The 22,740-nt window shown below is 44.8% G+C and overlaps 1 protein-coding gene across 1 annotated transcript in view; it reads left to right on the forward strand.

The window, feature by feature from the left end:
• Positions 1 to 2,631: 2,631 nt before the first annotated feature.
• plxnb2b (plexin b2b) overlaps positions 2,632 to 22,740 on the forward strand; it is a 113,541-nt gene continuing 93,432 nt past the window's right edge. Inside the window, 1 exon segment of the mRNA XM_061821560.1 lies at positions 2,632 to 2,697. Coding sequence (XP_061677544.1) covers positions 2,643 to 2,697 — 55 coding nt within the window. The 5' untranslated portion in view covers positions 2,632 to 2,642.

Consider the following 22,740-nt stretch of genomic DNA (forward strand, 5'->3'; position numbering starts at 1 on the left):
TAGTGATGAGTTTCTAAAGACGTGCAGACGTGTTTAGACCAAAACAGAGTCGGTTATTTCCTCCTGAAAACCTGCAGTGTGTGTGTCCCTAAATGGTTGTGTTTGGTCAATTGCAGGAGCTTTGTGGCGCCTTGTCTGTCGTTAGGTTCACACAAAGAGGCTGTAAACGCCACCAAAAACACAACGCGCTCCGCGTGCTTGCATTATTCGGCACGCAAAGGTCATTTGTTGAACCGGTGATCGTGTTCAAAAGATGGCATGGGGACAGCCAGGATTGTGAATCTTTCCTCCGCACGCATGCTTGGTTAAGGCTTGGAGTAGAGACTGTGTACGTTGCTGCTTTAATGTGCCGTGTATCGCAGGCCGCTTTAGTCTAAGGTCGTTTGTTGTTGTCCGTTTGCAGATCCAACACGTGGATTCGCCCATTTGGTGCTGCTGCCTGTGCCTTCTTCAATGAGTCCACAGTAGGATATTAGTTGCTCATCAGGTGTCTGGTAAGTACTTGATACACGATTTTCAGTATTTTACAACCGTGCTTTCATGACCATGTCCATTTTCCAAGCTGCTTATCCTCACAAGGTCCGCCAAGTTAAAACACCCCAAATGTACATAAATCTTTGGCCTCTTGACTTTATTTTACCCAGTGTCAAGTTTTTTTCTTTTTTTGTCACAAATTTCGGAAAGAGAGGCGAAAGACTATCCATCGGAAGTTACCGTGATCTACTTGGATGGTGGCCGTGTCCAAGAATTTTTTTCTATCCTGTTTCAGTCCAGTTCGCTTGATCGGACTCGCCGCTGTCATCGAGCAGCTTTTTGTGAACATGGAACTTTGATTTGGATCTCCTGCCATCGGTGTTATGCATCTAAGTCACATCTGGTTGTATCTATCCATTTTCATAACCGCTTATCCTCACAAGGGTCATGGGGCGTGCTGGAGCCTATCCCAGCTGTCAACGGGCAGGAGCCGGGGTACACTCTGAACTGGTTGCCAGGCAAATCGCAGGGCACATGGAGACAAACAGGCACACTCACCATCACACCGAGGGGCAATTTTGAGTGTCCAATTAATGTTGCATTCTTTTGGGATGTGGGAGGAAACCAGAGTCCCCGGAGGAAACCCACGTAGGCATGGGGAGAACATGCAAACTCTGCACGGGCGGGTCCGGGGTCGAACCCGGGACCTCAGAACAGTGAGGCAAACACTTTTCCAGCTGACACACCGTGCCGCCCACATCTGGTTGTAATTTATTTATTTGTGGGTTGGAGCACTGCGTGCTTTGTTAGCGTCTCATACTAGCCGCTTGCTGAGTGCCTAGCTGCCATCTACTTGTGGTGAAAATGTAGCATGTTTTACTGTTTTTTTGTCTGTACATTAGTGCATGATTTGATTTTCTACTTTATTTTTTATATTTTGAGTGTGTTTAACAGAATGAATTTTAACTTCTCCTTAAAGATGTAACAGCTTTCTTGTCTCTTTTTTTCTCGGCCCTTGTATGCTCTCCTACCGCTTTTCCGGTACTCCGGCTTCCTCGCATATTCCCAAAACATGCACGCTGGGGTCACTGAAGAGTCGAAATCATCCATAGTTTTGTCTCGAGTAGTCAGAAGGTGCCCCGTGATTGACTTGTCCGCGTCTCCCCCGACGCCAAAGTGATATGGAAAACGGATGGATTTAACAAAACCATCGCCTGCGCTTTTTTTCTTTATAAAGGATTTATGGCCGTGACAGTGACAGTGTCGACCCTGGAGCGGTTGATTCCAAATATAATCTCATATCTCAGTCGGAAAGTTTGTTTTGAACTTGGAGGAGGCAACGCCGTATGCTGTTGTGTTGTCGACTGCCGGCGGCGCAGCGCCCGCGGACCGGGATTATTTAATGGGTTTTTCGCCGAGTTGAGGTCAAGTCAACTTTTTCTTTGCTGTTGTGGGCCTTTATTAGAAAGCGAGGGAGTCAACTTATCTGTCTTGTGTTATCTCAGCATTTCTACAGCCGTAGCATTTGCCCAGGCAGCCGTGACAGGATATTGATGGGCTTCTTTTTTTTTTTTTTTTTTTTTGTGCCCCCCCCCCCCCCCATTTTCCCAAACTAGTGTTCCAGCCCACATCTTCTTCAACCCATCTCAGCCTGCACAGGCATCCCTTTATGTAAGGAAATACTATCATTTGTTACCCCCCCAACCCCCACTCCAAGTCTGCAAACTTCCCAAAAATAAAAAGCGAGCCGGAAGAGATGGATTCTGCTCTTACGCGTGCACGGCCTGTTAACATAAGTGAGTGGCTGTCATGCATTTTGTTAGCATCAACACTTTTCTTTGGACAGCCCTGCGGAGAGGGATTGCTTGTCGCGTTGTCAGGCTTGTTCCCCCCCCCCCCCCCACCCCCCCCAGCCCGGAGGACGGAGACTAGCAGCAGCGCCGCTGCCTGCATCTTTCATTCCCTCAAAGATGCGGAGAGACTGAGCGAGGGCGGCGGTACCAATTTCTGCAGCAGGCTGCTTCCTGCAGATCGGAGCGTCCAAGTGGAAAAAGGCACATTTTTTTATCAAAGCTTCACTTCAGAGAGCACTTGGCCGCGAGTCATTTTTTTTTTTTTTTTTTTTTTTACAGGGGGCTCGTGGCTGGGGGGCTTGTAGAAGAGGTCACATGAAGTTTCAGGTGGTTGCAGAAGTAACGGGCCAGACTATTAAATTTTCAACAGGTGGCCGCACACACACAAAAAAAGATGGATATATTGTTACAGTGACATTCTTAAAGTGCCCGTTTCGTAAAAATAAGTGTCCTCAATATTTGACACACCACAGGGAAGAGTGTTGTTTACAACACTGGCAAATTTGAACAAATGAAAAAAATCTCTGAGTACATGGAGCTCGTGCACCTACGTCGTAAAATCACATGACTTTTGTTTATCTCGCCATATTGCCCGTCTAGCAAAACATTATTCAATGCTAAGTCAGTTGGAGACGACACGGAAATATATCTTATAGCACGACTCCCCAAGTCTTGTCCGATCCCGTCAGACATTTAGAAGGTGAAAATAAACGAAGGTACGTGGGAAAAATAGATAAACTAGGCGTAGAGGACCCGTATTTAATGCCGAAGTCGATGTTTTCACCCGATGAGAAATTGGACTGTTAATTGGCTTCTGCTTGTCTTGGACAACTGGATCTACACGTGTATCTGGTGAGTAAGTCGTTGAGATTTACACGGAAAACTTTGAAAGCGTATAAAAGTTTGGATGCATCTGAATAGTTTGTTGCTGGATCTGTTCTCATCAGGAATAAGTCCCACATGGTGTCGGTTTTTGAGGGCTCGTGAACGCGGAAGTGTGTTCGGCGACACGTTAACCTTTGCCGGAATCCATCGATCTTTTCAGCTAGTATTCAATACAAATAGCAATATTTAAATAAATGAACCTTGGTTTTCCACAAACTCTCATTCATTAACTATGATTGGGAAAAAAGAGGACTGAGTCGTCTCCATGGAACGTACATGGAAGCGATCGTGGCCACACTTAACTTCCGTAAACCTCTGCGACAGACATTTATTTTTTAAACGCATTGTTCTCAAATGAGCCAATTTGGCATTATAAATACTTCTCGGTAATTTGTGATTGAGAAGAGTAATTCCTACCTGAAGTGAAGTGATCGCTACACAGGCGTGCGTGTATTTTGGTTGGGCACCATCCATCACGTTTAATTGCCGAAATCCATCGATATTTTCGTGTCTTTTCAGCCGGTTTTCCATAGAATGAGCTCTTTGAATATCTGTCTCGTCTGTTGTAACAACCAACAGCACAGCAGGTCTCGGGTATTGTAAATATTCTCCTCCGGTTCAACGTCGAGCAGCTCTGTTTGACCGGCAATATGGCGCCGTGAAAATGGTGACGTCATGTTCACAAGCTCTATAAAAAAATAAAAAAAAGCCTTAGCAAAGATTTTTTTACTTTGGAAGTGTGTTGCAGACGTGCCAACCGCAGTCTACTCTGCTGCCAATGTCCTGAAATATCACAGTACAATATTGATCCCCATATCGTCCACTCCGAGTGGTCCCATTTATCTGAAATTTAATCAAAATAGTCTTCAAGTTGACTTCGACCTCCGGATCCATCAAGGAGGGTATTACCTGCATGTTGCAAGTGATCAGTCATGTCCGCATCTGGCCTCTCGCCCGCTAAACTTGTGCAACAATCACATTTTCATGTCGGGGAAAGTTGTCGCGGAATTTAGCAAACAAAGCCGACCCTTCAGTTAATGGATCCTGACAGTTCTAATCGGCTCCCACCCGCACCCCAAAATCCAAATGCCAGTCACTCGTTTTGATTAGATTTTTTTTTCTAAACCATATTTCTGTCTCAGCATCAAATTCCAGCTTGATTTAACACCCTTGCCCATTTTTTTCCCTTTTTTTAATCTCCATACCCCGCCTTATCCCCTCATGCCCCATCTGCCTGAACTCCGTCCATTTCCACCGCTGACCTCGTAAAGACGCGAGTAAGAGGATTGGTCCCTCCGCCACGTCAAACCAAATCACACCGCCGCTCAGTATAGGATAACGGGCTTTGATATTAAATGTATTAAAAAAAAAAAAAAAAAAAAACGTAAGCTTTTTGGCGATTCATGCTTCCAGCTTTGGTGTGATTGTGTTTCGGGTGTAGCTCATGTGTCTTTGTCATAAATGACCAGTTTTGTATTCATGGCCAAGGCTTTAGATCTCATCAAACAATCACGTGACCTTGAAACGTATCTACGAGGCCTTCCTGCTAATGATTCCCCCCCCCCCCCCTCCGCCCCCTTGTTTGTGTGTTTTGTTTTCCGATGTAACGATTAAATGGATGAAAACTCCAAAGGCCAGACTGGTAATCTCTCACAACAAGCGGCGCAATCCCCGATTCGTGATGTCGAGCATGCGGCATTGTAAACACAGACGGCGTAGCGAGCACCCCGGCAAGGTCGTCGCCCCTTCACATCCGACTGACGCAAACGCGTGAGCGATCCCACCGCAGGATCAAATGAATAAGAGGCCACTGCTAATCATATGCCGCCGCACAGCTGTAGACCGCCATTTAGGCACGGCTCGAGAATAATTCTGCCACTTCCCCGCCGCGAAAGAACTTATTGTTGCAAGCCGCGATTGGATTTAGCCGGAGTACAATCCGTCTCCGCCGTGACCCCGGCGTGAACCGCGCCAGTGGAGAAATGGCCTCTTCACCCAAAGTGCGCGCCGGCACAGATGGTTTTTCAACAGCGCTTGTCATTACGGATTCGACCTGATGTAGTTAACGGCGACAGCTGAGGAAACGAGCCTCCGTTTCTGTCAGCGTGTTTAAGGAGGAAGAGAGTTTGCCGTTTGTGATTGACTCCCGGAGAATGTGACACCCTGACAAGAATAAGGTGGCGTGAAACTGCTTTTAAGATAGAAGATGAAGTTGTTGAGAAGCGGTGGAAATGTTTTGGTACATTTCCGAGTGAAGTGAAAGGGGTGTGTTTTTCGGAAAGTTCAAATATTCAAACATTTGCTTGCGAATAACGTTTTGGGTATGAAATATTTCAGTCGACGACAAAAGAAACGCAGAGTTAAATACGCTTTGACTTAGGAGTGGCCTGACTTTTGAGTGTAAAGAAGTACAGCCGAGTCAGCGGTTTATTTTTAGCAATTTATTTATTAATTTTTGCTTGAAATTGTGCTACAATTTCAAATACCGTTGCTGTATGTAGACTCACCTCATTTCACAGGAAGCAGCAATCTGGTAGAAAGTGAGGAATTTCCCCCAAAAAGAGGATTCAAGTTGTTGATTGCCACACCGGGTTGATGTTTACAATCAAACTGAACATAAATTTAAAAGATTTAAATGTGAGTTTAAAACAGCTGAATTACTTTATCGTAGAAAATCCATGAGCTTAATGCTAACGAATAGCATCGAGGTCACACTTTTATCACGATTTAAGCAGAGTTAAGAATTATCCTGAAGTTGGGAACTTCAGGCTGTTGCCATGGATGTGTGTGACATTAAAGAGTTCGTGTTAGGCCAGATGTTGTAGATTTAACCCATCCTTCAGTTCTGAATCCTCAGCCTCTTTCAAAGGGTTAGCGTTAGTATCCCTAACCCTTCCCAAATTTTGTGGAAAGATGCTAATGACTGATACAGAGTTCTACAGAGCGGTCTCAACTATTGCACGCAAGGATATGTACACGGAATTAAGATTTTGGACGGAGCAGGAGGCTATGTCAGAGTTACAGCGAAAGGTTGGCTCCTCACAAACTTCATATTGAAATCCAACAGGATAAAATAGTGGAATCGTACTGCGCATGTAAAGCAGGGTGAGTACTTTTTACTTGGAAAGATCATGAATAATATCATTGCAGTCTTTCTCAGTGAGTGGGTGTATTCATTTGACTTGGCTCTTAATAGTGTGATGTGATACAAATAGTGAAATAAACATTTCTCTTGCATGACATGGCGCATTTACGTATCACTAACCCGACTCTTCGGTATAAAACATGACACACTTCATTCAGCAGGTCAGTGATAAGTTCTTCTCCTGCAATGTATAAAGCACTGAAAATAATTCCATCAAACTCAGAGAATATACATCTCCCTCACTTACCTTCGAACATACAGCCTTGTGTTTGTTGACGTTGCCCACATTTAGTTGTATGCGCGCTCTTCCGCGAGCCTGAATCCATTGTAGACACTTCGTCAACTGTGTTTTAGGCTTTTGAAAATGAATCAAGCGGGCCTCTAGTAACCTAGCAGGATATCTTTCTTCAGAATTGCACGTTCCCCGGGTGCATCTGAGGACCATTTTCTTCGTAACATGAACTTTTCCAAGGGCCTGCTACTGACAACCGGCATTGCTTGTGGGACAATACGGTGAGAGGGGCGTGTCAAGCCAGGGGTTAAGACAATGCGGCTATCTGATTGGCTATGATTGTACGAGTGATTGACAGGTTGGAAACGTCCATTGATTAGCCGGTCGCAGAATGTTCATGGTAATAAAATCTGGATTTCAATTAATCGTGTCTTGTAGTAGTCTAGGCAAAATGAAATGCATGACTTCGCTGCACCCATTGTTGATTGCTTCTCTTTCTCTCTCTCTCTCTCCTCTCTCTCTCTCTCTCCTCTCTCTCTCTCTCTCTCTCTCTCTCTCTTTCTCTCGCTCGCTTGCTGGCTTAAGAGAGCAACGTTTTGTCAGCTCACTCAGACCTCCAGGCAACCTTATTCTGAACAATATGACACTGGAATGGAACCAGGATTTTGGATGAGAGAGACAGGCAGACATTTCACGCAGAAAAGGCCTAAAAGTTGAAATCGAAGCGAGGACCTTGCTGTTAGACATTGGTCCTCGCCAGCTTTTCTCCCATCTCAGACAGTTTGAACAATCCTAATCGACCTTTACCAATACGTGCCTTTCGTCTATCCGTCCGTCTTTGGGAACACCCCCAACCGATCACATTTGATTCCGTGCTCTTGTCACGCCCGCGCTCCTCCCGTGCTTTCATTTCGGCAACTTTCCCCGCGGGATCGAGCCATCGTAATCAATGTTATTTATTGTGATAGAGATTAACTGCCTTATCGACACCATCCACCCACCGCCGCTGCCGCCACCGGAGAGATTGCAAACGTGCCCCGTCTCTTTATTAAGTGTCTGCTAATGAAACTTCGCCGTGCAAGTTGATGAGGAGATGAGACTCATCTGGCATGTCTCAGTGCAATGACTGTTTTTTTTTCTTCTTCTTCTTCTTCTTCTTCTTCTTCTTTTTTTTTTTTTTTTGTCAATGCCAGCAACAACTTTAGCTCCGGGCAATATGTGTCCACGCTCACTGTCTGGCTCATTCTCGCAAAGTGTCTGTCTAGTTTGCCGTTGCATTTAATTTAGCGTTGTATATCTTGGGTATGTAATTTGCCGTAGTGTATGCTGATGTCTATAAGCTTGCTGTTTGCTTTTACCCCAAAAACGTGTTTATGTGACTAAACTACTCATGCTTTACAGGCTGAAGAGTTCATTTAAGCACGAGCCGATGATTGTCACCGGTAAAAGCGACGCGCTCCCGACTGGATCCAGATCACCGGGTAGCATAACCAAATGCTCGCACATCTCAATGCGCCCATAAACACAGCTGTTGAGGGGATGTATTTTTTAAACCTTCATCTCGGAGTTTGTCACTCATGACAAAGCTGCTAGGTTGGATTTCAGGATTTTGAAAAAGCTTAGACCAGAAGACTTTCCCAGGCGGGCTTCAACCCAGCCGCGCACGTAAATACACATTTGCGCGCAAACCACTTGAGTCACAGGCTGACAGTGATTGTAAATCCCGGGAATATCTCCCACGTGGTGGCCTCACGCACCCATCAAGTCGTGCGTGCCGTGGCGGCCAAGGCCAGAATTCTTATTTCTTGTCAAGCGTCGTCATGGTAACAATCAGGCCGCTTACAAACCCCGCCCCGCCACCCACGCCTACCACTCAAACGGTGACTTGTCAGGGACGATTCACCATGCGGATTGCCGTGCCGTAAACCCGCCGGCAGAGGTAGGAACAGAACTAATCAAGGAAATGGGCCGGCTCCGCCAGATGCCACTTATCATTAACATTACGTCCACTATGAGCATATGGGCAGCTACGCATTTTATATGCGGCCACTTGATTCATGTGCAACTCTCGGGCCGCGAAAATATATAAGACGCTCTCGCCGGGGGTTTTAGCCGTGCCCTGTAATCAAGGTCAGAGAGAAGCGCCACAGAACTCCATTTTAGCGGCGCGGCTAATTCTGAGAAAGTGTAAACAGATGGTGAATGAAAGTGGAGATGCATGCTCGTTGGCGGGTAACGGTGGAACCTGTGGAGATTGAAGCGCTGCCTTGTTTCCAAATGTTCCCTTACACTGGTTAGGCTGTTGTGCTGCCTGCGGAGTAACCATTATAAACTCTATCCAATGCTGCAAATTTACAAGCAGGGTGAAAAAATGTTCTATTAGTGCAAATCACACTGATATACTATATATGATTCAATATCACATGAGCACTATCGTGAACAAAATATGCTAGAGAAGACATACTGTGAAAAATGTCCTGCTGTGCATCATTTGGGAAATAATCGACTTTTAGAACTTTTGCATTTGGTTCTTTGAAGTACATTTTCTAATTTCTCATTGGTTGAACAGTTTTATTCAAGACAGGGTAACATTTTCGGATCTATAGTTTGGCTATAAATGACCAAAAACAAACAAGTGCTACGGTTATCTTCCGCTGTTGCTGTGCATTAGCGCTGAGGAAAAAACTGTGTCCACGTAGTTCCAGTGCTCAGTTTTCATGTTGCCCTGTGTTTACTTTTGAATACAATTCTTCTTCTTCATTTCCTTTCGGCTTGTCCCGTTAGGGGTTGCCACAGGGTGTCATCTTTTTCCCATCTAAGCCTATTTTGTGCATCTTCTTCTCTAACACCCACTCTCCTCATGTCCTCCTTCACAACATCCATCAACCTTTTCTTTGGTCTTCCTCTCGCCCTTTTGCCCGGCAGCTCCATCCTCAGCACCCTACCACCAAAATACTCACTCTCTCGCCTCTGAACATGTCCAAACCATCGAAGTCTGCGCTCTCGAATCTTGTCTCCAACACATCCAACTTTGGCTATCTCTCTAATGAGCTCATTTCTAATCCTATCCAACCTGCTCACTCCGAGTGAGAACCTCAACATCTTCATTTCTCCGACCTCCAGTTCTGCTTCCTGTTGTTTCTTCGGTGCCACCGTCTCTAATCCGTACATCATGGCGGGCCTCACCACTGTTTTATAAACTTTGCCCTTCATCCTAGCGGAGACTCTTTTGTCACATAGAACACCAGACACCTTCCGCCAACTGTTCCACCCCGCTTGAACCCGTTTCCTCACTTCTTTACCACACTCTCCATGGCTCTGTATTGTTGACCCCAGGTATTTGAAGTAATCCACCCTCACTATCTCTTCTCCCTGGAGCTTCACTCCCCCCCCCCCACCCCACATTCATCCACATATTCTGTTTTACTTCGGCTAATCTTCATTCCTCTCCTTTCCAGTGCGTGCCTCCATCTTTCTAATTGTTCCTCCGCCTGCTCCCAGCTTTTACCGCAGATCACAACATCATCTGCGAACATCATAGTCGAAGGGAATTCCAGTCTAACCTCGTCTGTCACCCTATCCATTACTATTGTAAACAGAAAGGGGCTCAGCGCGGATCCCTGATGCAGTCCCACCTCCACCTTAAATTCTTCTGGCACACCAACGGCACACCTCACCGCTGTTCTGCTGCCCTCATACACGTCCTGTACTATTCTAACACATTTCTATGCCACACCAGACATGCGCATGCAGTACCACAGTTCCTCTCTTGGTACTCTGTCATAGCCTTTCTCTAGGTCTATGACAAAAATAGAAACACACTATATCCTTAACAGACTCCTTTTGCTGTGTCTTACCAATTTTCACTGGCAGTATAATACGCCACAGTCTCCACTTTGCTACAATACCCCAATATCTCATTGCCTGTAGCCCCCCTTCCCCCGAATTAAATCTGAAATGATGAAGAAAAACATACCTGCAATTAAATGTTACCGCACCGTGTTGCTCTTCCTTTGCGCGAGATGAGACAGTATTGTTGCATATGCCCTCCTTCTCCTCTCGAAAACATTTTTCTTCTCCATAGCCAGATGACTGACTAGATGCAGAAGACCGTCATTGCCTGCGTCGCGTGGTGCCTCGTTAGCAATTTCCCACTTTTCGTCACGCACGTTTCCGGGTGGGAAAGGTTGAAGCGCTCTCCGATTGCCCAGTAGTAAACAAACCCTTCTCCAATTTGACCAAGACGGAGAGATCAAGAAAACATCTTCTCTACCGCGCAGTTTGAATGCTTAAAGTTGTTAGTCAAAAAGAACCAAGGCGAGGTAAATGGCTTCTAAGGGAGATGGAGCACCGGCTGTAATTTGCGTCTCAACAGGTAAGTCGTATCCAAAAATACAGGTGGTGGAATCCGGTGATCACGAACCCTGAGAAAACTGGCTGGGCAATAGACGGCAACAGACGTGCTCTTCTGACAGTGACTGTTCTGAACGTTAATACAATCTGAATTTATCTCCCCTGCGTATGATGAAAATGTCTCTCTGGATACCCAAACATCAGCGAATAAGCGTGAACAAGCGTGGATGCGACCACAACAATACCAACCCACGTTCCTTAGCCTTTATGGACGCGCAATTTTCTGCTCCTATGATTATCATCAGCATTTGAGAGACTGAGTGATTGGAGCCAGTGACAAGCGCAGGCAGCCACCTGCACCCTCCTGCGCTGACACGGGAAAATGCTTTTAATTAGTTTCACGCTCGCATGTCTGATCGTGACATCAGCACCTTTGGGAAGTTTCTTCTTCATCTTTCGTGTTGCTTTTACTCGCTGGATAGGGCAGGAGAACAAAGGATGCTACGCTTCCCTTGTCTGACTCTACCATCCTTTTTTTATTTGGGTCTAATTGGGTGCGTGTGAGCCTCTGGTGGAACAGATATAACTCATTAGGCTCATTTTGCGTGTAATTAAAACACCGCACCATGGCCAAATTTTCTGCAAAGTGCCTGTTTAACAAAAGAGATTAAGAATCCTAACACCTGGGAAGGTTCTATTGTTTTTTTTTTTGTGTGTGGGTTTTATCTGAACGTCAGGCCTGTCTACCGGTTTCAGAAAACTCGGGCGAGTCTGACGTCTGCCGGCGGCTTCTCGCTCTGAAATGGAGTTCTGTGGAGAATTAGGCTTGGTCCTGGGGGGCTGCCGCTTATCAGGAGTGTTGTGATACGAGGTGGCTCACCAGCCACATCGGAGGTTCCGCTCTTTTTCCCGACTCCCTCTTAATATTCTCCACGCCCCCCTCCTGCCCTCCCTCGCCATTAAGGCAGATATTAAAGATTCATACGGCACCTACGGTGTCTTCCCAACTGTGTTATACCGATCGTTCTCACTACCTACTTACTTGCCATATCAGGGAAGTCCGTGTAATAATGATACTTGGGGTAAATCCTCCCGCTTCCCCTTTCCACGGTGGATTAGCGTTCACACCCTCAGTGACAAGAACAATCAGTGGAGGAGTTCCAAACAAAGGGCCTCCTCATTGGTGATTTGCCTGTTTTGCATTCGGGAGCTTGTGTTCTATGTTTTTTTTTCCCCTCCCTTCCCTGGCGGATTACTCATTGTCACTCTCTCCTTTACCTCCCCTTGTATGTTCTCTCTGAATTTAACTCTCATTTCTCATTACCAGACTTGCCATCCATGCACGCAGGCCTCGCCGACCAATTATCGATTTGTTTTCTGATGATAAATGAAAGTGTGGCTGCAGTTGTTCTGTAGTATTAGAGATCAGACTTCTGGCAGGGGTGTGGGGGGGTCCCTCTTCTTGAAATTAATTATATTTTTAATACGTCTGGTTTCATATCCAGATCCAACAGTATTTCGGCTCTGCATCGCATTACTTGTTTGTGAATATACCGACTGCAGTTGGATGAAAACAGGATTCTGGTATTGTGATCAGCACTCTTGATGCCAACCGTGGCCTCAACCCCAGTAGCGCAATTTTCTTCACGGCCATTATCCATGACAGATCACCACAACGCCGCAATTCAACTTTGAAGATCGCTCAAGATTTGTGAACTGCTGTTTTTGTTATTTTGCAAGCCGCAACCTGGTCTTCATCTTGTTTTTTTTCCCCCACTCAAAATCACAATGTCTTTTGGTCTTTATTGAATTTGTGGTCTGGGCTTGCTATTGATCTGCAGTAGACATGGTCTTGATTGGTTCCATAATACTAAAGGTTTTGTACTCAACTTTGTCTAGATCTGCCTTAGTTTGGTCTTGACTTAGATCTGAACTCCCAAGTCACCATCTTGAACTATATTCCTCAAAGCCTTAGTCTCAACTAGGTTTTGACCTACCTAAGTCTTAGTCTTGATTAGATCTCATTTCCTCGAGGTTTTGATCTTGACTTGGTCTCAGCTCTTCATAGTCCTGGTCTTGACTTGTTCTCAACTCCTTATAGTCATGGTCTTGACATCATCTTGATCATAACATTCGACAGGAGCAATTTGTTTCCTTTAGACTAAATATATCACTCCATCACTTTTCTACAGGTGCCAACTAAAAGGCATTTGGAGAGACAGTAGCGTTTGTGTAACTGGTAAGAGGTCATGCCATTTATCCTTCTGCCTCTCAAGTTGCTCTAACTGGGAAATGAAGCACATCACGTTATCCTTTCCAGTCTTCTGGCAATTGGAACAGTCCTAGAGAAACACATTAATCTCACCATTATATCCGGCCTTGTTAATTTATAGTTGGGCTGGAGAAGCTTGCTCATTAATTGGCTGTGTTGGATGACACACAGCGAAATTGCATTTGCATAGATCATTTTTAAATTGCCGCCCAACATATCCAGTCGGGAGTAAAAACCTTTGGTTACTAATGTCTGCCTGTTAGTGATGAAGTGGCGAGGCAAGGTGTCCGAACGCCGCCGGGTTTTTAAGCCGCTCTTCTCTGTCACTGTCTCTCCCACGTCTCCATGGAAGCGGAGAAATTGGCTGGATTCACCAGACCACGGCGGGCCAGGCGGCTGGCAGAGGGGGCACCCAAGCATCTGCCGATGGGAAGGACCCAAGGGCCATTTTTGAAAATAGAGCCCTTGAGTTTAACTTTAAAAAAAAAAAAAAAAAGGAGAGAGAAAGAGAGAGAATCATCATTTGCAGTCACACACTCAAAGGGATGCACACACAGACATGCTAACGTTAGCTTTCCCTGTTGATGTGGTCTTAGCTTTGGACACTATGATTATCCATCATAGTCTCCGTTTTGGTGCATTTTTTTTGTTCCTGTTGCTTTGAGTCTCAAAGATGTTTCTATGTATCACTGTCAGTGTAACATATGAAAATACATTGCTAGTATGGTAACCACTGATCTTAAAAAAAAAAAAAAAAAGACTGGATAGCACATACACATCGAGCGGTATGTCGATTGGTTGAAGTCACTTGGCCGCCATCTTGGTACTCCTAAAATGTGTGGAGGACATGGCTTACAGGTTGGATTATGGCAGGGTTTTTCCTCAAAGTTAAGCATGTAGAATCAAAACTGGTCATGTGAGCTTGATATTTTTTCTCTTGTGGTTTTTAATCCGACTTGGTAAGCCAAAAAAGGCTAAATGCAAAGGAAAGACATATAACACCGTAACTACCAAGAAACCTTGCATATTACCTAGGGCCCGATTTCTGTGACATGTTAACTTTTCCCAAAATACGCTGTGAAGCACTAGCTTCAAAACATAGCAAAAAACTAAGCTTTTTTTTTGTCATAAAAACATGAAATTTTAAGTCAATGAGATATATTTTTGGAAATAAGGACTCGCAATGGGAAAATATATTCTCACTGCATTGTTCATTTGTTGTCTCTGCGACGTCCTATTTCAGACAGAAAATTTGTTTCCTCGCATTTGAAAATCAAATTCAATTTGGAGAGTTCTGTATTATAAAATTTCACAGAAAATGTGATTTCTTGCTTATCCACTGAGGAAGTTTGGGAAAATATTTACATTGCTTTTTCGCGTAGAACCGTCGGCCTATAAAAGTGAAGCAGAGAGTGAACAGTCAACAACAACAACAACCGTAAACAAAACTTTGTTCAAGTGAATTAAGATCATCAGAAAATAAAAAAAAAAAACGTTTACAAACAAACTTTAACAGTGTCAAATTAAATCTTTCTAACTTACCTGTGGAATGTTTTCTCACAACCACAAAACTGGCGATTAACTTAATCGCTGTCACTGCACACGTCGGCATGGTTGTTTTGGGAGTATCAAGATGGCGGATGGCGACTTCAGTTTTGGTAGCCATCCAGTCTTTTTATTTAGATCAGTGATGGTAACACAGACATATAACCCCGTTGCTATTCCTTAACGCTGGATGCAACAGTTATACTCTACAATGTCCACTTTTCTGCAGTGCTCTGTTTTCTCACTGCTCTCAGAATACAAAAATGGCAAAAACAATATGCATGCTAATATTAATTTACCGAATTGCGCCATAGTCTCCAGTCTATTTTATTGGAGCAATGTGACAAGTAGCCGCAGTCTTTCTGGGGGGGAGAAGAAGCACCCCCCCCAAAAAAAAAAAATTAAAAAAAACAATGAGTTAAACACTTTAAACGCCTCAAAATATTTGAGAAATAAATTCATGGGAAAATATTATTAATGTACATGACTTATTCTACTGTCCACACTCGCGCTTTTCACCAGTCATGTTGTCGTCTAAACTGAGGATTTAAAGCAAGTAACAGTGTTTGAAACCTTGCGGTACTTTTGATGCGTTGACTTGAAGAACGCTCCGGAATTTCTGGCTGTGTCATCTCATTTGTGGCTACCTTTAACTGAAACTTCTTAGACAATCAGAGCATGGTTTTCCCGAGTAGCAGATGAAATGGAAAGGTCATGGTGGTATGTTTGAGAAATAATCAAGTTCAATTGGTTTATTTTAAGTTGCTGTGTTTTTTAGCAAATTTTCTATTGCCAAGATCACAAATGTTTGCCAGTAGGACAATAAAACTAAAACAAAAACAACAAAAAAAACCCTCTCAATTTCTTCAGTACTTCAGAACCCATTACTCTATCTTCAAAACTCTTGTACAAAGCTTGAAGTAGCCATTCCAACCAGGCTTAGCATTTTGACTGTCATTTGGGGGAATTATTATCTTGTTCAAATTTCTTGCAGCCACCAGAAAAGCATAATGACAATCGGGAAATGCGCACTAACATTAGCTTACCCGATTGTGATGCCTCAGCTCTGGATGCTAACGTATTGTCTCCACCTTGTTGCAGTTTGTATTCCTGCAAGTCTCTTTAAAAACAGGCACATAGTAAGCTCAAGAATACCCTCATTTGACCCCATAATTTTTTTTTTTAGAATGTTTTTTTCTGACTGCATTTCTAGCTGTGCGAATTCCAGCTGTAGTATTTTGAAGCTAATTACTGGCAAGGAAGGAGTGGAGACCAATTCAGAAAGAAGTTACAAGAAAATGGCTGTCAATTTCCATTGGGGGGGAGCAACTGTGCGGGACTACACATGAATAAGTGTCAAGCTATTGTGTGTCCTGGGAGTGAAATTCATTGGTTTTCGGTGTGAGTGGACCAAGATGGAGAAGTGCATGGATAAGTGCTTGAGGAGAAAGTAAGGTGGGCTGGAATCAAAGTGAAATTGAACACAGGGTCTGACCTTGGTGTGCGGGCTTTTGGTGATGGTTCGGGTGATTATTCCTCACAGGCTTTGGCGTGACTCCTTCCGAGAGAGGGCGTGGGGGGCATCTGTAATTATCGGTAATAGGCTGAGGAGGAGAATAAAGACAAGGACCGTTGGGTTTCACTGGCGGCCATGAGCAGTATCTCGCCATGTAACGTGACGCTGTCACCGGGTCAGCGCCAGCCGACCTCACGGGTCAAACCGGCGCTTTGATGGCTCTGCCCTGCCGACACGTTGGACGTCTTGATGTGACAGATGTTTGCGCACTCGCCTGAAACGGTGGCACCTTGAGAAACGGCGTACAGATGCTATCGCCCAACGCGGTGCCACCGTCACCGCCGCCACTCACCTTCCCCTTATCGGGCCATCAGCAACCTGATTAAAGCAGCTTATTTCTTTCCACCGATGCAATGAGTAGAAGCTAATTCCCAATGACCTTTGTGTGTCTGCATTTGATTGCAAATGGTAATCACTGGAGAGCTGAGTGATTCATCAAAAAGGAATCAAAATCGAGACGTCGGGCCATTCGTCAAGTTGCTGTAATCGGTCGGATTCGCAGCATGTTATGCTAAATGTTTCAACATTCTTCGGGCACTGAACATCGTACAATAGGAACCAACGTGTTAAACTTTGACCTCGTTAAATGACATTTTTCCGATGCGCTGGTGACCTCACGCTCATGAGATCCTCGAAATATTGAACTCAATGTTTTCCCAGCGTTCGTTTTGCGCTCGACATAAATACTACAACAGTGACTCCCAACCACAGTCATCATCAGGTGTGTCGCGGAAAATAGCGCAATTTCACTTAATTGTTCCGAAAAGTATTTATTTCCGAAAAATAAACTTTGTTCATCTATCTATGCCAGTCACATACGGTGACCGGCCAGAGTAATAAAATGCTCTGAACGGATACCACTGCCATTCATAAGCGTGTGTGTTTGATGTGCCGTGGGATTTTTCAGTTATAGCATAAGTGCCTTGTCGTGAGATTTGGGAATCACTGTAGTAGCGTGTCGATGGAGCTCCTCCGTCTTGATTTAAGCTATGAGATGACATCTCGTCCGCAGCGATGCCAATGCATCATTGTATCATATTGACTTTGTGCTGCATAACTGTTGGCTTTTCAAATCTGTTCCCTCCCACTGACACTGAAACCCGCTCACGTCGGAGGGTATCTGACAGTCTGAGTGACGGCCTTGCCGATCATCAGCCTGATTTCAAACTTAATTAACCCCGCCGTCATGCAGCACATGCCGCCCCCGCCTCGCTTGTCAATTCCAAATGGGGGCTGCTTTTGACAACGGCGAGGAACACAAAAAATTGTGCAACTCTTTTGTGCCAAGAGTCACTCTTTAGCCCTAAAATCTAAGTCTTGTTTATGCTTACCTATTAGCATAGATGTTGTAAATATTGAATATGCAGTAAACGTCCCCTTTTACAAACTCATCCTTGTAAACCTTTATAGATGCAGAAGAAAACGTGATGCATTTTTGGAAAGTCATTTTAAAGCAAAATGACCCGGAATTTAAAGGGGAATTCCGGTGGTTTGGATAAACAATGTATCCAATAGGTCATGTAATATGTACTGTATCTTGACAATGTAATGTTAATCCTCTCTCATTAAATGGTGTTTTGAGAACATTTTTTTATCGACAATTACCAACTTTCAGGGGCGCTGCCATTTTCGCGATTCACATGACCTACGTGCGCGGATGTGACGTGTACCGTGCCGCAACAAAGGCTCGATTACATGGGACACCATTTATGCCAAGCGCTGATTTCTCTGATTTAACCTCATCTGATGAAGAAATAGCAGTATTGGTTGATCGGGAAGACGGAGGAATACACAGCAATGCCGCCGCGGGCCGCGTTACTAGTTAGCATGCCGGAGTCTCGTTCATAATCGGAATTAACCAGGACCCGGCGCGGCGGCTGCGGGACAATTGAGTTCTCCACCGGCAGCCCGGTACCAAGCTTGTGCGGGCGCGGGACGGAGGACGTGCGCGTGTGGGTTTCAAACGGGAGGTGTCAGAAAAGTTACCACAGGGAAAACTGGCTTGTGGCGGCCAAGCGTTCATAGCGACGTCGCTTTTTGATCCTTCGATGTCGGCTCTTCCTCCACAATGCGGAAGAAAAAGGCATGAGTGACACATGTTATGGGGGAGATAGAAACCCCCAAGCTGGCTTGCGAGCTCCAGTACAGCTGTGTACGGAAGTATTCCTCCGTCTTCCCGATCAACGGAGCGGCCGAGCCGCTCACGGCTTTGTATGGAAGTATTCCTCCGTCTTCCCGATCAACCGATACTGCTATTTCTTCGTCAGTTGAGGATAAATCAGAAATCAGCGCTGGGCATAAATGGCGTCCCATGTAATCGAGCGTTTGGAACGGCACGTAACACGTCAGATCCGCGCAGGTAGGTCATGTGACTCGCAAAAATGGCAGCGCCCCTGAAAATTCGTAATTGTCCCCTTTAAAGAATAATGAAGAAGATATCACACTTGGGCAAAAGTTGGATGAATGAAGGACTCATGTGAAGGAAATTGTTCCAAATAATGTGGTGCCTCTACAGACATGACCACAGTCGTCACTCAAAATGCTCTTTTCTCAAGTCATACTTGCCAATTGCAATGAATGGGAATGCTATTCATTCGTTCCCCACCCATTAAAATAATGATTAAAAAAAAGTGCAATGTTATTTAATAAACCCCCTGCCGTAAAATTTCGCCTAGGATTAACAAGCCTTAAAAATATTACATTTTTTTTTCAAGTGTAGAAAAGTGGCGATTAATTTCCCTTCAGAGTAATGACGAAGAAACGAAGCAATTTCAACATTACAGCTCATTAGCCGAGTCTTTGCTTTCTGTTCATTTCTACTGGCGGTGATTACATTGTAGTCACCAAAGCGCTCTTAAGTCCAACGAGGCGTAAGACGATCAGACAGGTCGAAGCTGCACAAATCGCTCTGCGGAGGCAAAGAGGTGAAGAGCAGATCTCGGCTGTCCGTCGACAATGTGTGAGTAATATTTGCACACGACACACGGGTAATTGTATATTGATTCATATAATTGCCTCTCAAAAGTTTTGTCTCTTCAGAGCTTTGTAAAAAGGAAACAAAAAACACTTTAAAGTTGTTGCTATTGATTGATCATTGTCTTAATGAATTACCTGGTCAATTAACTGTCGTAGGGAAGTCTGTTTATCTTATCTTATGGACAAACATCAACACTTCGAAGATTTCATTTATTTTTATTTTTTGCTTTTTTGCCCAGATGTTTTAATAGCATATTTGTACCAGTTACATCTCATGGACTGGAATGTGCGTAATTGGCAGACGGCGACATGACCTCACGCAGAAACGCCACGGTGGGGGCAAATATGGTCAATTTTGTATTTTTTTCATTTATCGATACTATTGGTCTGTCCCCGCCTTGTCAGTTTTTTTTAACCGATTGAAAATGTTGAAAATCTCTTGAATGAAAGTCTATTAAATATTTTCGACACGTGAACTGTCAGAGAAGTAATCCTCTTCCTCACTTCACGGAAGCCGTGTAGCATTTTGTCTCCTCAAGATTGATATTAACAAGTAAAAATTAAATTGGTTTGATACGTTTGAGTAACGAGTCACTGATGATGTAGTGGTACATACGCCTGTCTTTGGTGCGGGCGGCGTGGGATCGATTCCCGCTCAGTGATGGTATTGATACTTGCCCTGTGCCTGACTGGCAACCACTTGAGCTAGCTGGGTTGGCTATAGCACTCCTGCGACCCTCGTGAGGATAAGCGGTGAAGAAAATTGTTGGATGGATATTTGAGTAAGAATGCAGCACGATGGATAAGCTGGTAAAGCGTTGGCCTCACAGTTCTGAGGTCCCAGGTTCAATCCCGGAACCGCCTGTGTGGAGTTTGCGTGGGTTTTCTCCGGGCACTCCGGTTTCCTCCCACATCCCAAAAAACATGCAACTTTAATTGGACATTCTAAATTGCTCCTCGGTGTGATTGTAAATGCTGCTGTTTGTCTCCATGTGGCCTGCAATTTGGCTGGCAACCAGTTCAAGGTGTACCCTGCCTCCTTCCGTGAGGATAAGCGCCTAAGAAAGTAGATGGATGGACGGATATTTGAGTAAGACTGTTCTGTGAAAAGTGGACAGCAGGAATGCTTCGGAACTGGTGAGCTGCAAAGGTGAGGACATATTGTTTGATTTGGGACTCTGACATCGCTTAGTCAGCTCATTTTATTTACCGCGTGGTTTGTTTTAGAAGCTTTTTGGATGGTTAGGGGAATTGGCACGAGTGCAGACTGTGGCCACGCTGTAATAGCAATTAACATCAGGAGTAATACCAACTTGAATGATGCAGTGCGCGGTAACTCAAGCAGCGATGTTTTTTTTTTTTGTTTGTTTGTTTTTTTTTTACTCTCATTTCCGCTGTGATGTGAGGATTCCATCCGACAGTGCCGATATGTTAATTAGGGTTGGAAATGCAGAACCGCTCGCGCTCACACACTCATTTTCAAAAGTAGGCGGATAATAAAAGATCTACTCAGTTGTTTCATTTCACTCGTTCGGTGGGTAGGCCCCTCCGGAGACCCAACTCTGTATACAAAGTGATTAAAAAGTCAATTTACATAATGCGTCCCCCTTTAAAATGATGCCGGTCGAGTTTATAAAGGTTTTGAAGGCAGCGATCGGTGGGGAAAGACGGATTTTGGGATAGAGCCACGATATTGTCCTGGCCTTTTGTTCGCAAGGTCCGTGGCCTTGTCAAAGCACATACCTCCTCCGATATTCCTTTCCCTTTGTCCGGCCCGCCCGGTTGACTCGTTTAAGCCGGTGACATTTGATGTGAAGCCGCACGGGCCAGGAGAGCCTCGCAGCCACTGACTCATAAAAGCCACGCATGTGCAACAGAGGAGCTGCCGTGCGGGGAAAGGTCAGGCCTATTCTCAGCAGGCCTAATCACCCACTCTCATTAACCGGCCCGCTCGCTCGCTCACACTTGATTGTGTGTTTACGACCGCGCCAGAAATGTGATCAGGCGTGCGATCGAGCGGCGACGCCGAGGCGGCCGAGAGGAATGGATTGCCGCCACGCGAGCGCTGATTGGTGCGTGAAATGTGTTTATCGGGAAATGTGCATTCCTGACATGTGAACACGCAGATGAACGATTCAGGTCAGGTGACCCGCACACAATCACAAACTCACAAAATGTTCTTGCCTCGACGCGCGCCGTAATCAGCGGTCTTATCGGGGGAGGCTGAAGAGGGCTCGTTAACTTCTCCATCGCCGTTTGGAGTGAGGGAAAAAAAAATTGATCGCACGGCCAAATCACAAACTGCCCAATCGCAGCACAGAACAGGCTCTAACAGCGGTCCAAATTCAATGATGGTTCACAATTTTTGAAGTTTTGGATACACTGCTGCTGTTTGAATTCGTTCGGGCGCAAGACTTCTGGTGTGGAGTTTACATGTTCTCCTCTTGCTTCCGTGTTTATTCTCCGGATCTCCAGCTTTCTTCTACGTTCCCAAAACATGCATGTTAGTTTCATTTAGGACTCTAAACTTAACTAAACTGAATGTGACTGGGATTGATCTCTGTACAGTGACAAAAATAAGTATTTGAACACCCTGCTACATTGCAAGTTCTCCCACTTGGAAATCATGGAGGGGTCTGACATTTTCATCGTAGGTGCATGTCCACTGTGAGGGAGATAATCTAAAAAGAAAAATCCAGAAAACACAATGTATTGTTTTTTTTAACGATTTATTTGTGTGATACAGCTGCAAATAAGTATTTTAACACCCATCAGCTAGAATTCTGACCCTCAAAGACCCGTTAGTCCGCCTTTAAAAGTCCACCTCCACTCCATGTATTATCCTGACTCAGAAGAACCTGTGTGAGGTCATTAGCTGCATAAAGATACCTGTCCACTCCGTACAATCAATAAAACTCAAACTTGTAACATGGCCAAGACCAAAGAGCTGTCCAAAGACATCACAGACAAAATTGTACAACTCCACACGGCTGGAAAGGGCTACGGAGAAATTACCCAGCAGCTTGGTGAAAAAAGGTCGACCGTTTGAGCAATCACTAGAAAATTGAAGAAGCTAAACGTGACGGTCAATCTCAATCGGAGTGGAGCCCCATGCAAGATGTCACCTCGTGGGGTCTCAATGACCCTTAGAAAGGTGAGGAATAAGCCCAGGACTACACGACAGGACTTGGTCAACGACCTGAAAAGAGCTGGGACAACCGTTTCCAAGGTGACTGTTGGTAATACACTAAGACGTCATGGTTTGAAATCATGCACCTACGATGAAAATTTCATACCCCTCCATAATTTCTAAGTGGGAGAAGTTGCAATATAGCAGGGTTTTCAAATACTTATTTTCTTCACTGTATGTACCATGCAGTTTGCTGCCGACCAGTCCAGGGTGGACCCTGCCTCTCACCTGAAATCAAC

Source organism: Syngnathoides biaculeatus, chromosome 6 (assembly GCF_019802595.1).
Source record: "Syngnathoides biaculeatus isolate LvHL_M chromosome 6, ASM1980259v1, whole genome shotgun sequence".
NCBI classification, from domain to species: Eukaryota; Metazoa; Chordata; class Actinopteri; order Syngnathiformes; family Syngnathidae; genus Syngnathoides; species Syngnathoides biaculeatus.